Here is a 12,874-nt window from a genome sequence, read left to right as displayed (position 1 = left end):
ACTAAGTTGCCAGCCCTCTCCGCGCGCACGCCTCCCTCTCTGTGCGTGCACCTCCATACCTCTGCCTTCTGCAGCTCCTGTGAGTCTCAGTGTGCTTTTCTCTTTCCTTCTAGTTGTAGAATTTCCACTCAGCCAGCCTTCCTGTAGTTCTGGATGATGTCCGTTTTGTCTTTTAGTTGTAGTTTTGAAATTGTTGTGCGAGGCAGCAGTTTAGGTGTTTACCTATGCTGTCATCTTGGTTTCTCCCAGGTATAAACAATTTAAAACAAGGAAGGAATGGTTCTACTTCTTGGGAAAAGTCATATTTGAAGGACTGCATGGTGAAAGAGGGAGCCAACTAATTCTTTGTGGCTACAAAGGGCTGAATTATGAAGTTTCTGAGACTCGGATTTCAATTCAGAGTGTGAAGGTACTTTCTAATAGTTAGAGTTCTCTAAAATTAAATTCACAGAAGAAGAATCTGCAGATCTCTCTGTAGCTCCTGCTTGGTGGCCTCAGGCAGAGGCTAAATTAGCACCTCCTTGGAGATCCAAGAGCCAGTGTACCCAGGGGTCAGAGTGGGACCATCCAGATTACAACTCCTCAGATCCATAGGGACACACTCTTGTCTCATAAGGTTGTCTCCAGCCTAATGTGGCAATGAATTCCACCACCCCTGTCCCAGGTATTCAAGAGATGAGCTGACCTGCCTGATGGACTGTGGTTTGTAGGCATTTCGGAGATAAGATTCGGATGATGGTGACCTCTAAGGAACTTTCAGCTCTGAAGATTCTATGATTCTGTTCCCTGAACTGATAGAGTAATTCCCAGGATTTATTGTTAAGTAACAATAAAGCAATTTGCAAAAAAGAATTTATAGTATTCAACTGTTTGAGTAGGGAAGAATAGAAAATAAAAATAAGGTATATCAAAAAAGAAAAGATAAATCAGAAAATGATAAAAATAATTATCTATAGTGGGTGGGTTGGATCAAAGTAAAAGAACAGAGACAAGAATAAAACTCATTTTAACTTTGAACCATTTAAATGTTTTAAATATTCAACAATAACATTAAATCTAAAAGGAGGTAAAAGCATACTCTTTAAAATTGACATCAAACAGAAACAAATGGTTCTAATGTTTAGCAAGTATGTAACATCACCACATTTCGAAATAATAATTAAATCAAGTAACTTTGGGGTACTGTATATTTGACCACTTTGACTATATATCCTTAGTGACTACTTTCTAAGAATAAAACTCCAAACACATCTTATATTTAATAGGTTATTTGATGCTAGTGGTATTGAAATTCTGAAGCTACTTTGAATATTAGGTTATTGGTAGCTGAGGTTCTTACTGTGAGACTGAAGTTATAAATATATAATTGGAGAAGATGAGGAAGAACTCTGTAGTATTAGATTTCAGTTGGAGATGTCAATATGAACTCATGATTTTTTAGCAGTATGTTAGGTTGAACCACATGAAATTGCCAATTTTTAAGCCACAAGTAGTCAACTATTAGCAATTTCATATGATTTAACCCAGTATTTTCTAATTCTGCTCACTAAGCAGTATCATGGTTCTGTAGAAGAATGCTCTTATTCTTAGAAAACACATGATAAAGTATGGAGGAATAAAGTATCATGATCTCTGCAGTGTAATTTTAAATAGTCAAGATGTTTTTTAAAAGCTTGCTAAATGAAGGGAGGGATCCAGGGAGGAGAAAGAAGATAAAGCAAATATGGCAAATTATTGACATTTAATGAATCTTGATGAGAAGTATATGGATGTTCATTTTGTTATTCTTTCAACTTTCCTGAAAGTTTGACATTTTTCAAAATGAAAATTGAGAAGTAGAAAGTAGCATAGTTTCTGAATTTAAACCATGGCTTTCCTGGACCGGGCCATAGTCTTGGGCTCCCATAATACCAGACCACCCTTGTCCTGTGGCCTCTGCTCTAAGAGTGTCTTTTTTTTTTTTTTAAGTATAAAAGAAGTTCAATGGTAGATGAGTAAATGAATGTAACAAGAGAGGTCAGTTCTGATTCAGTCTTATTACTGTCCTTTCGAAAGTAACCATTTGATCTAGCATTTTACTAATGCTTGAGATAGACCTTCTGTGGACCCTATATGAAAACCCCTGGTCAGATGAAAAGAGCCTGCACAGAGCATTGCATCATTTCTCTCTGCTCACTCCATGGCCTCATATGTGTCCGGCTATCACTTGGGGGAAAGAGAGGACAGATAAATCAAGGTCTGTTTTTGCTTTACATAGACTAAGTATTTTTCTGTTCTGAAAATATCTGTGATTTGTGTCAGACTTGTTAACATCTGTTGTGGCAGTAGAACTGAGTGAAAGAGTGTTACCATATCCATAGCTGCCATCAGAAAAAATAAACGGTCCAGCCCCACCACACCAAGGAGGCAGACCGAGATTTAAATGATGATCCCAACTCCCTCTGCGTGCAAGAGGAGAGGCCACCCAAGTCCTGAAGAAAGTCAAGGTGAAATGGAAGTGCAGGTGAATTCAACATCTGACTTGACTATGCTCTCCACTTGGCACTCCTTAGGGACACGTTACCATGGAGTCCTCTAGCTCATTAGCTGTTTTTTTCTGCTGCAGTTTACATAAAAATTTCTGGTTTCTTTATAAACTCCAATACTATCTAATCTAAGAAAGTGTTCGAGTAAAAAATTATTCTTTGTTTTCTTAAAGTTATTTCTTAAAATTTTCCATTCCTTTTCACCCATTCACCACCACTGACCCAAATCCTCTCAGAAGAATTGCTTGCTAGCAAAGAGACAAACCCAGAGTCACGGACGTAGGAGGGCCTCTATAAATTTTGTTAGTCTACAAATGGTTCCTGAACCACAGTGTATAAAACCCTGTTTTATGAGAAAAGAATATGGGATAAAGACAGAAAAGGACACCCTTGGAAACAATAACACTGTGGTGTGACCACAGGTTTGGATGCCAAGAGGTCATGAGTTCTAATCCTAAATGTATTTCCCAAGACATAGTAGCAAAATTGAATGGAAAAATGCTAAAGAGAGCCCTTTCGTCATTTTTTCATTCACTTATCCATCAACTATTCATTACATGTGTGTCTTCAGTATGCTACAAGAGGTACAGAGACAGGCCAATGTCACAGCAGACCTTGAAGATTTTCTAGCCTTGTCACTGCAATAAGACATATCCATAAGTAACCACCAGCATACTGGGACCGTGACCAGTGTTATTGGAGAGAGACAGGTCACAGATTTGGGCAGGGCAGACAGGAAGAGGCGGCTTCCACTCTGGAGCCACAAAGGTTTCCTAGAAAAAAACATGGCAATGCAGTTAGGCCTTTAAAAGCCTTGTAGGTCTTAGACATTGGAGATAGGTGATGAAACGTCCCAGTGTTAGGGACTGAACAAACAATGTCTCAGAGACCAGAGGGCATAGAGAAAAGTTTGGCACAAAATATACTGTTGGGAATATGCAGTCTAACTGGAAAAATATAGGTTGGGGCCCTATCTGAAAGGCTTCGAATTCTAAGCCAAATTTCTGTTTTACTCAGTAAGGAGTTGGTGAAGGTTTTTGACTAGATGCATGCTTTAAAATGATGACTCTGGCCCTAGCTGGTTGCTCAGTGGTTAGAGCAGGGGGTGGGAAACTTTTTTCTGCCAAGGGCCATTTGGATATTTATAATATTCTTGGGCCATACAAAATTACCAACTTAAAATTTTAACCTGGTGTTTTTGGTCAAACATTTAATTAACTCATTGCTAATGCCTTGGCAGAACCAGACCAAATGATTTTGTGGGCCTTATAAGGCCCGCAGGCTGTATGTTCCCCACTCCTGGGTTAGAGTGTTGGCCTGCGGATTGAAGGGTCACAGGTTCGATTCCAATCAAGGGCACATACCTTGGTTTCAGGCTACTCAGTCCCAGGTGGGGCATGTACAGGAGGCAACCAATCGATGTGTCTCACATTGATGTTTCTCTCTCTCTGTTTCTCCCCTTCCCTTGTATTCTCTCTAAAAATCAATGGAAAAAAATATCCTTGGGGGAGGATTAACAACAACAACAACAACAAAAAGATGATGAATCTGGCAGCACTGTTGCCTTAGGGAGAACAATTTATGTGCTGTGATACAGGCCACAGCCAAAATCCAGTGAGGTCAATAGTGACAAAGTAAGTGGTGAGTAAAAGTTGCTGTGGAGACTAGACAGCTGTTCCAGCTGCAAGGAGGTGGATGGAGATGTTGGCACCTTGAGGAGGAAGAGGACGCAAGGTCAGAGGAAGAATGTGTGAGTGACAGAGGAACGGAAGTTCTTTCTATGCTTTTGTGATATCCTGGGATTCTTGGCCAAGTCTTAAGGGCTTATAGAAGGCTTTTATTTTTATTCTTCATGTGTTCTTTTCCTGGGTCAAGGCTTTGTATAAAATAATATTAGAAGTTTTCTGTCACTTTAAAAAGTTATACTGGGCCCTTCAGTCATGTGCCTTCAGAAGTTTTGGTTATATAACATTGCTCTGAATTGAAATTCTGCAGCCTCATGAACTGGAGTCTCATTCTATCCCTCCCCCACCTGGCACTTTATTTTCTGTGGGTCAGGGTTAGTTTCTTTCTAACCATTGTTGTGGAACTCCTTAAATATTTGGTCTCGCAGGTTCTAGAAGCTGGCAGGCCAGGCCTCTCCCTGCAGGTTGTGAGACCAGAGCCTTCCAGAAAAGGAGCCAGTAAAATCCGAAGCATGTTAACAGAGTGTAGCAGCTGCACAGTACACCGCCCCATGGTGCTGGGCTCCCAAATGCTGAGGCCAGCAGCTCCCAGCTACTGTGGCCCACAACCAGAAGGAGCCCTCTTGCACCACATCATGGCTGATTCGTAATTGTGGTGATGACAACAGATTAACTCACTGGCTCTCAGCACTGAGGCCTGGGGTTTGTCAGGGTCACTCACTGTTCCCTTGCTTCTCCCAATTTTCCATAGTGAGAGAACAAATTGGAGTCTACTGATACAGTACAAATAGTTGTTGGGAGCTCTGTGAACTTTATCTAGAAGTTGGTTTTCTTTATTTTTTAAAAAAATATATTTTTATTGATTTCAGAGAGGAAGGGAGAGGGAGAGAGAGATAGAAACATCAATGATGAAAATCAATGATCGGCTGTCTCCTGCGTGCCCCCTACTGAGGATTGCAGGTTCTAGAAGCTGGCAGGCCAGACCTCTCCCTGCAGGTTGTGAGACCAGAGCCTTCCAGAAAAGGAGCCAGTAAAATCCGAAGCATGTTAACAGAGTGTAGCAGCTGCACAGTACACCGCCCCTGGGCATGTAACCTGGGCATGTGCCCTTGACCGGAATCGAACCCGGGACCCTTCATTCCACAGGCTGACGCGCTATCCACTGAGCCAAACCAGCCAGGGCTAGAAGTTGGTTTTCTTAATAGCCCATACTGAAAGTCTCTTTTTCTTCTCGCATCATCTCAATATATATACAGTGTATATATACCCTGTGGTTTTTAAAAATTATTTAAGGCAACTTGCTGATATACATATAGTGCAGTGAATTTTTAAAAATTAGGACATAGGGCAAAAGGAATACATGCATAGAAAAATTAGGCACAGCTAGGATAAAGTTTCACAAAGTTTAAACTACAAACAAGATCCTCTAGAGGCAAGTCACAGATGTTTTTATGAGCTTCCTGACAGCCAAAGCAGTGAAGGAAATCTTAAAGGATGAAACTCACATGTCTGTAAGGTATAAATCAACCATCAACTCAGGAGAAGAGTGAGTCCTTGCACTTAATGGACTTCCCTCATAAAAGAGACACTGAGTGATGAAAAGGACAGGGCTCTCATCAGCTTCCCCTCAGTGAATAGTACAGCCATTTGGTTGACTTCTTGCAGTGTCTCTTAGGGTAGGCTTGTGGGACAAGGACTGCACTGGAGGCCTGTGCAGTCCATCATTGCTCAAAGAGTGCTGTCCTGATGATCCTGCCTCTGGAAGACGCTCTGCCATAAAAAGTGCCAAGATCAAGAGAGTCAGGCAAGAACTGTACAATACCAGCATATTGAAGGCTCTGCGAAGTCCTACAAAATGGTGATGGAAGGATACTTGACTTGGGTTGGTGAACACACTATACAATATACAGATGATATACTGTAGAATTGTACCCCTGAAACCTGTGTAATTTTATTAACCAATCTCACCCCAATAAATTCAGTAAAAAAATCCTAAAATTAAGAAACTGGTCCAGAGTTTCCCAAACAGATTTAATCACAGGACCTTTTTTTAAAAATTAGAATACTTACTTGACACATTGGGAAACATTGATCTAAAATGGGCCAGCAGACACAGGATATCCACCTCATCTTGCTGCTGCCCAATATGCATCTCATCTGTATGTTCCCTTAATAAACTTTTGATATAACACACACACACACACACACACACAAAACAGGGGACAGCAAACTTTCTGCTAAGAGCCAGATAGTTATAGTTTAAGCATAACTACTCAACTCTGCCATTGTACTGAAAAATGGTGGCTCTGTTTCAATAGAACTTCATTTATGGATACAGAAATTTGAATTTCATGTACTTTTCACATGTCATGCAATAATCTTCTATTTGATTTTTTTTCAACTACTTAAAAATGCAAAAACCATTCTTAGCTTTCAGGCCTTTCAAAACAGGTGAGGGCCCACTTGGACTGTGAACTGTAGTTTGCCGACCCCTGATGAAGAATTGGATGGTATGCTTTTCCAGCAAGCTTTCCTGAGGACTATTCCTCAGAGTTGTCTTAATTTAGACTTGTATGTTTCTGGTTTAAGAGCAGATTTTTTTTAAGTAGAAAAGAATTAGTTTGAGAGCATGCAGGTTAAGGTTAGTCTAAGATTTTTCTCAGAAACAATTTGTGGGTCCTCTCAAAGAAGACATTGACAGACTAAAAATTAAAGACTTATAGTTTTACTCTGTTACATATGGTTGGGTCAATTTGAGGCTTGAAATGTTTTAGTGGGAATTATCATTCATTCATAGAAATAAAAGTCTCAAATCACCCAGAGACATTCAATTTTAAGAAAACATAGCTCCTAGTCAACGCTCCAAGTAAACCAATGAACTGTGTCCCCTACCAAGCTAAGAGTATTCTTTTTTATTTTGACTAGAGAGATGTTCTTCCAGCTTCTTACAATGAAAGGACTAAAATATTCCCACCACCAAGTCTGACATTTCAATTTCAGTTCAACAACTATTTATTGATACTCAGTACATATAAAGCATATTGCTTGCTTTTATGGGGCATACAAAAAGAACCAAGAAGCAGACAGTTCCTTCTTTACCTTGTGAATCAAGTTCAAGCTTCTAACCAATTTAGAGCCCATTATTGTTGTGTCAGGATTAATTTCATCTTCCTGTCAGCATTCATTCATTCATTCATTCATTCAACATACACTTGTGAATTGCAGCCTATGTTCATAGCACTGAAACACAGCCTTTAGTCACCTGCGAAACACCCAATCTCCAGCCCAGTGCCTGTGGAGGAAAGGGCAGAAGTTATGGAAAATTGAGGCCAGACTCTGCCCAAATCTTTAGCCATTTGATAGGAATGGCTGGGTTGGGTGGGCATGTTATTTGAGAAAATCTAAAGCAGAAAGAGAGTGGCTGGGGCTTCACAGAGTAAGAGTGGAATTGCATAGGGATAGTTTGTGGAAATAAATGGACAGAGGGTGTACTTGATGATATGAGCTTGGGTGAGGTATACAATTGTTCATGTAAACAAACTGTGATTAGGGACGTTTCCAAGTAGAATTGTATTACAGCTAACTATATGGCCGAAAGTTTTTTTGCAAAACTTATTCTTGGGTCCCCTGCCCCATGTCATAACAAGTTAGGTGATTTGTTTTTTTAACACACCCCTTTTTCGGAAGATAGAAGCACTACATTTCCTCACATAGATCCTTGAAGGATAGGTTCCCATGAACCACTGAGGAAGGGGGAAGCAAAAATAAGAACTGATGATTGGAGAGTTGTTTACCAGAGATTTGTCCCTGTAGTCAGACAGCTCCTCTTGAGCAGCCTCATTCATGGATGCTGCCTCATTTCCACCTTCTCACACCTATTCCTGTTCAGGGTCAAGAAGAAGTAGGTGCCAGTTCACAGAGAGGAAGAAAAAGACACAGAGACAATATGGAGCCTTGCTGTCTCCTCCCATTGTCTCTCCCCAGTCTCACATTTTACTGAAGACCCCTCCTCAAAGAGACATTATAAGAGTTACTCTGCACTGTGCCTACCATTTGTACATTTTCAAAATAACTGTTCTTTAAAGCTAATACTACAGTAGGGTAAAGTTTCTGTTATATGCGGCATCACTAATTATATCTTCAATCTTTCCTAGAAAAGACTGTATCTTCACCATTGACCCATCAACTGCCCGAGACCTTGATGACGCCCTCTCCTGCAAGCTACTTGCTGACGGTAGGATAGAAATGTCTCTACCATTCTGGGTAGCAGACAGTGTGCATACCTTTGTGGTCAGCCTGGCTGCTGTGTATTCCCCAGGCAATGCAATGTGCAGGCTGAGATTTGCCTTGTTCCTGAGCTTGCCATAGGCTTCTGAGGCCACACAAGTATGTGACCTAAGGATTGTGTTCCTGTGGTGACTTTGGTGAGGGTGAGAATAAGAAATGTCTTCTCTATGGGATCCTTCTTGGGCCTCAGAAGAGGCAGCAGAAAGGGCAGAATAGCTAATTCCAGGCCTTGGCCTTCAGGAAGTTCCAGTTTGGGTGGGATGTGTTAAAAAAAAAAAAAAAAAGAAATCCCTGAAGACTCTGCTTGGGAGAAGCATAGGCCTCTTTACCTGAATTTGACAACATATGGGGTGAGTCAAGGGTGCTCTCCAAAGGCATGCTCAGCAATGGGTATTAGGAACACCTGCCCTGAGGAATGTCCCTCAAGTGAACTGGAGAAGCCTGCACTGTTCCCAGTAGGTCTTCATCTGTCCAGCGAATTGCAAAAGGCAGCTGTTAGGGACTCTTTCAACAATCTTTTGGGGTGGAGCTGAGCAAGAAAAGGTGGGATTTGAGGCAGCAGCCTTTGAAAACTGCAGTAGGGAGAAAGGGAATGTGGGGGTGGTGGTGAGAAGAGCAAACTTATCAATTTCCATTTTAATGTCTCCCCAGGATGTACTGCTTAAGTCTTAGCTACTTCTTGCCCCTCTCTAGGGTAGTGTCTGGGTGACTGCTTTGGCTTCAGTCTTTCTTGGATATGGTTTTGGTAGTAATATGGCCTGGGACGGCTTGCCTATGATGAATGTCCACCCTGGGTTTCAATCTTCAACAAAGTGTTGATGGCCTAGTGGCTTAGTCTTATAAAACATTTCAGAGTTGTTCACATATTCCACTGGGACAAAACTGCATAGATTCAACGTCTAATCTCTACTAGGCAGTGAAGCATAGTAGAGAGAATCCAGAGAGACAGAAAGCATCATTGCCTAAAACTTTTTTTATCTTCTTTTAATGGGAGTCCTCCTTGAAACTATGGGCAAAATAGCTCAGTATTTTCAACTAGAGAAATTTGAAAGGAAGATAAAGCATAAAGAGAGGAAAGTCCCCATGAAAATTTTTGAGGAATTATGTATTTTTAAAATCCAAAATTTGAACAGCCTACTTAAAAAAGCAAATACTGGGTTAGTTTCTTATATCTTGAGCCATCTGTGCATATAAAGGCTTGGGCATAGATCGTCCTCAGCATGAATTCTACTCCCCTGAACCCCAGTGTGAAAAGTGCCCCTGGGCAGAAAGCCAGGTGACAATGGGCCGCACTTCCTGTATTGCCCTACTCCCCAGGTTCACAGCCCTGCTCTGTTTGTAATCAAGTGCTTGAAAACAGCTGCTTCATTTATTTTGTCCACTTTTATAGTGTTAATGGCAGGAGGATAGGTCTAATATCTGTTACTCCATCTTTGCTGGCCCCAATGAATTTGCCTTGCAGGGACGGACACCAGGGAGCTGGCACGTGTCCTGCCCCACTCACTCAACCCTAGTTTTGTGTGTACAGGATCACTGCAGAGGTTTCACATAGGCTGATGGTAACAGATAGGCTAGAAAGGTAGACTGGGGACAAATTGTACATTTTTTAAATTTTTCAACTAGAGAATATGCTTTGTCAGACAGTCAAATAAATTGTTTTCAATCTGTGGGTCAGGGAGAGCAGTGAAAGTGAGGGAAACAATTTAGCAGCACAAGATAAAGGATAGGAGAGGAAGTAGAGGCAGAGAAATGAGTCAGAAAAACATTGTAATTATTTAGGAATATAAGTAGGTAATAAGTAACTGGACCAGAGATGGTGACAGTATTGATGGGGGTGGGGAGGACAGATGTGAGAAAGGGGTAACAACAGAATAATCAATGGAAATGGATGCTAGAATTCAGGGAGAGTAGTTCAAGAGGGGGCAAAAGTTTCAACCTGGATGATGAGGGGATGAAATCCATAATTTAGAAACCGGGAAGACAGGAGGTCAGGCTTGTTTTGGAGAGAGTATGTCCACATGGAGTTATCTGTCTGATGATATGTATTTATATAAGCTGCTGCAAATCCTTTTCAGAGGAGGTCGAGCGCAAATAAGCTACATACATATGGTCCATTAACTACATCCGGAGAGCCCTGAAAAAAAGTAGACAGTGCACCAAATGCAAACAGTGATTTTATTGGGATGATGGGATCATAAGTGATTTTTCTCTCTTCTCTAGTTTCCAAATTTTTATAATGTGGTAATAATAGTTTTATAATGAAAAAAATTTTGTAATAAAAAATATTATGAGGTGCCAGAAATCACAGGGCTGCCGAGTAGCGCACTGCACCAGGTGACTAGATACCTTCCATCTGCTTAGTTATTCTTGCATTCCAGAGGGGTAATTAACATCTGGTCATTTGGCAAAGCAGCAGAAAAAGGACATGGAAAAGGAGTCAGGGAAGAATCTGAAAAGGCCTCAGTTGGTCAGTCAAGTGTTTTTATGGTGGCACTTCTACAGTTGGCCTTTGTGACAGCAGTTTCTGCCAAAGCCATTTATCCAGGGAACTGAAAAGTAAAAGTCAGTTCCAGCTTGGATGGGGGTGAGTTTGGCAAAGTTCAGGTTCCGTTAGTTAACAATTCAGTCAATTCTTGCTTAGAGGAAAAAATGTTTAATGTTTCAAAGAGCAAATAATGTTTTCTGGCCATATTTACATCATCTATAACCATTTCATTTATTTTTTATTGAATTTATTGGGGTGACATTGGTTAATAAAAATATATAGGTTTCATATATATAGGGATATAATTCTATATATAACCATTTTTATTTAAAGAAAATAGAAAGGTCAAACTTTTCTTTGTTCCCATTGAAATCATCTGAATGACTGTTCTGTGAAAATAAAACATGCAGACAGATGTAGATTATTTAGTCCTCATTCTCCCTTTCTACAGAGTTCAGATGTAACCCCAGGACTTGTTACCAATATCTCCTATAGGTAGGAGACTGAGACTATATAGTCTGAAGATAAATTCTGCAGAAACACAGTGACACCTGTTCTCTAGTAGGTCCTGATTAGATTGGAAGGCTGAGGGGGGTGCCCCTACCCTTGAATTTCAGCTTTGGAAGGGATCCTACATCTAGCTGGTAATGCTCCACCTCGTGTAGCCTATAAGCACACTTGAGTGGAACATTCCCATGACAGTACCCAGAACATAGAGTACTGTCATGGGAATGTTCATAGAGTCTTTCATTTTTGCTCAAGAAAATACTTAATAATGCAAGTGAATAAGAGTGGTGTTATATTGAGAACCCCGAATCTAAAGTCAGTAAATCACACACTTCAGTTTTATTGATGTAACAGATCACTTGCAACACACCTCACAGTTGACCTCACCCATCAAGTGTGGGAATGCCATAGTTGTCACACCACCTTCTGTTTTCAAGCCTCTACAGCATCACTTACTGAATTACAGATTGCATTTAACACTCTACCTTATAGGCAGCCCTTTGGCCTGAAGATTACATGACTATTAGGAACTCCTTCCCTCTAATGACCTGAAATAATGCTATCTCCCTGTAACTTTATATCCATTAGTCCCATTTATTCTCCTTGCAGACTACACAAGTTTTGTCTGTCATGTGACAACCCTTCAAATACTAGATAACAGCTGTCACATTTCTCTGAGTCGCTTCTCAGCTGAGCATCCTACATATTCTTCCATGTCCTGTAGCTTTTGCAATTTGAGCCCATTTCCTGTGTCATAGAGTTTTTTCTGCCTGTATGGGACCTGAGGTACATAGCTGTCTATATCCAGACTTCTCCTCCCTGGTGGCCAGGGCATGGTGACTTTCTTGCTACTGGATGAGATCTGAGTCTGGTGTAATAGCCACCCATTCTGTTCAATTAAATAAGCATTATTGCTATGTTCTAATCTCTGAGCGAGGAAGTTGTTAGCCAAATAAGCAAGGACCTTTATTCAGCTTTTAGCTGTTCAGGCTTCCAATAGACCCCACAAGAAATTGATGTTCACCATTTCTCTATCATCTTTTTTCTCTAATGATGCTCTGCCTCTAAGCATGTCAGGATTATCCTAGCCAGGCCTTCAAAATGAAGGATTGGAGCTAAGGAGAGGGGGAAATGAGGAATGACTGCTAATGGGTTTAGGTTTTCTTTTGGGGGTGATGAAATGTTCTGGAAGTAAGGTGTTGATGGTTGCACAACTTTGTGAATATACTGAAAACCACTGGGTGGGGGGAGGAAAAGGAGTGTATGGATGAATGAATAAGAATAAACAAACAAATCCACTCATCCTTGAGGCTATCTGGAAATTGGAATATACACCTTAACCACAGTTTAGCAGAAGTCATGATGGAATGCCTGGGCTAGATACC

The 12,874-nt window shown here is 40.7% G+C and overlaps 1 protein-coding gene across 2 annotated transcripts in view; it reads left to right on the top strand.

Moving 5' to 3' along the window:
• The window catches only part of DIS3L2 (DIS3 like 3'-5' exoribonuclease 2), a 330,696-nt gene that overhangs the window by 181,711 nt on the left and 136,111 nt on the right, over positions 1 to 12,874 (top strand). For both annotated transcript variants that reach the window (XM_028140542.2, XM_054722868.1), the window contains exon 12: positions 8,365 to 8,444. In XM_028140542.2, coding sequence (XP_027996343.2) covers positions 8,365 to 8,444 — 80 coding nt within the window. The remainder of the gene's footprint in view (positions 1 to 8,364; positions 8,445 to 12,874) is intronic.

Source organism: Eptesicus fuscus, chromosome 11 (genome assembly GCF_027574615.1).
Source record: "Eptesicus fuscus isolate TK198812 chromosome 11, DD_ASM_mEF_20220401, whole genome shotgun sequence".
NCBI classification, from domain to species: Eukaryota; Metazoa; Chordata; class Mammalia; order Chiroptera; family Vespertilionidae; genus Eptesicus; species Eptesicus fuscus.
The sequence above is the reverse complement of the archived record's forward strand: the minus strand, read 5'-3'. Positions and strand labels throughout refer to the sequence as shown.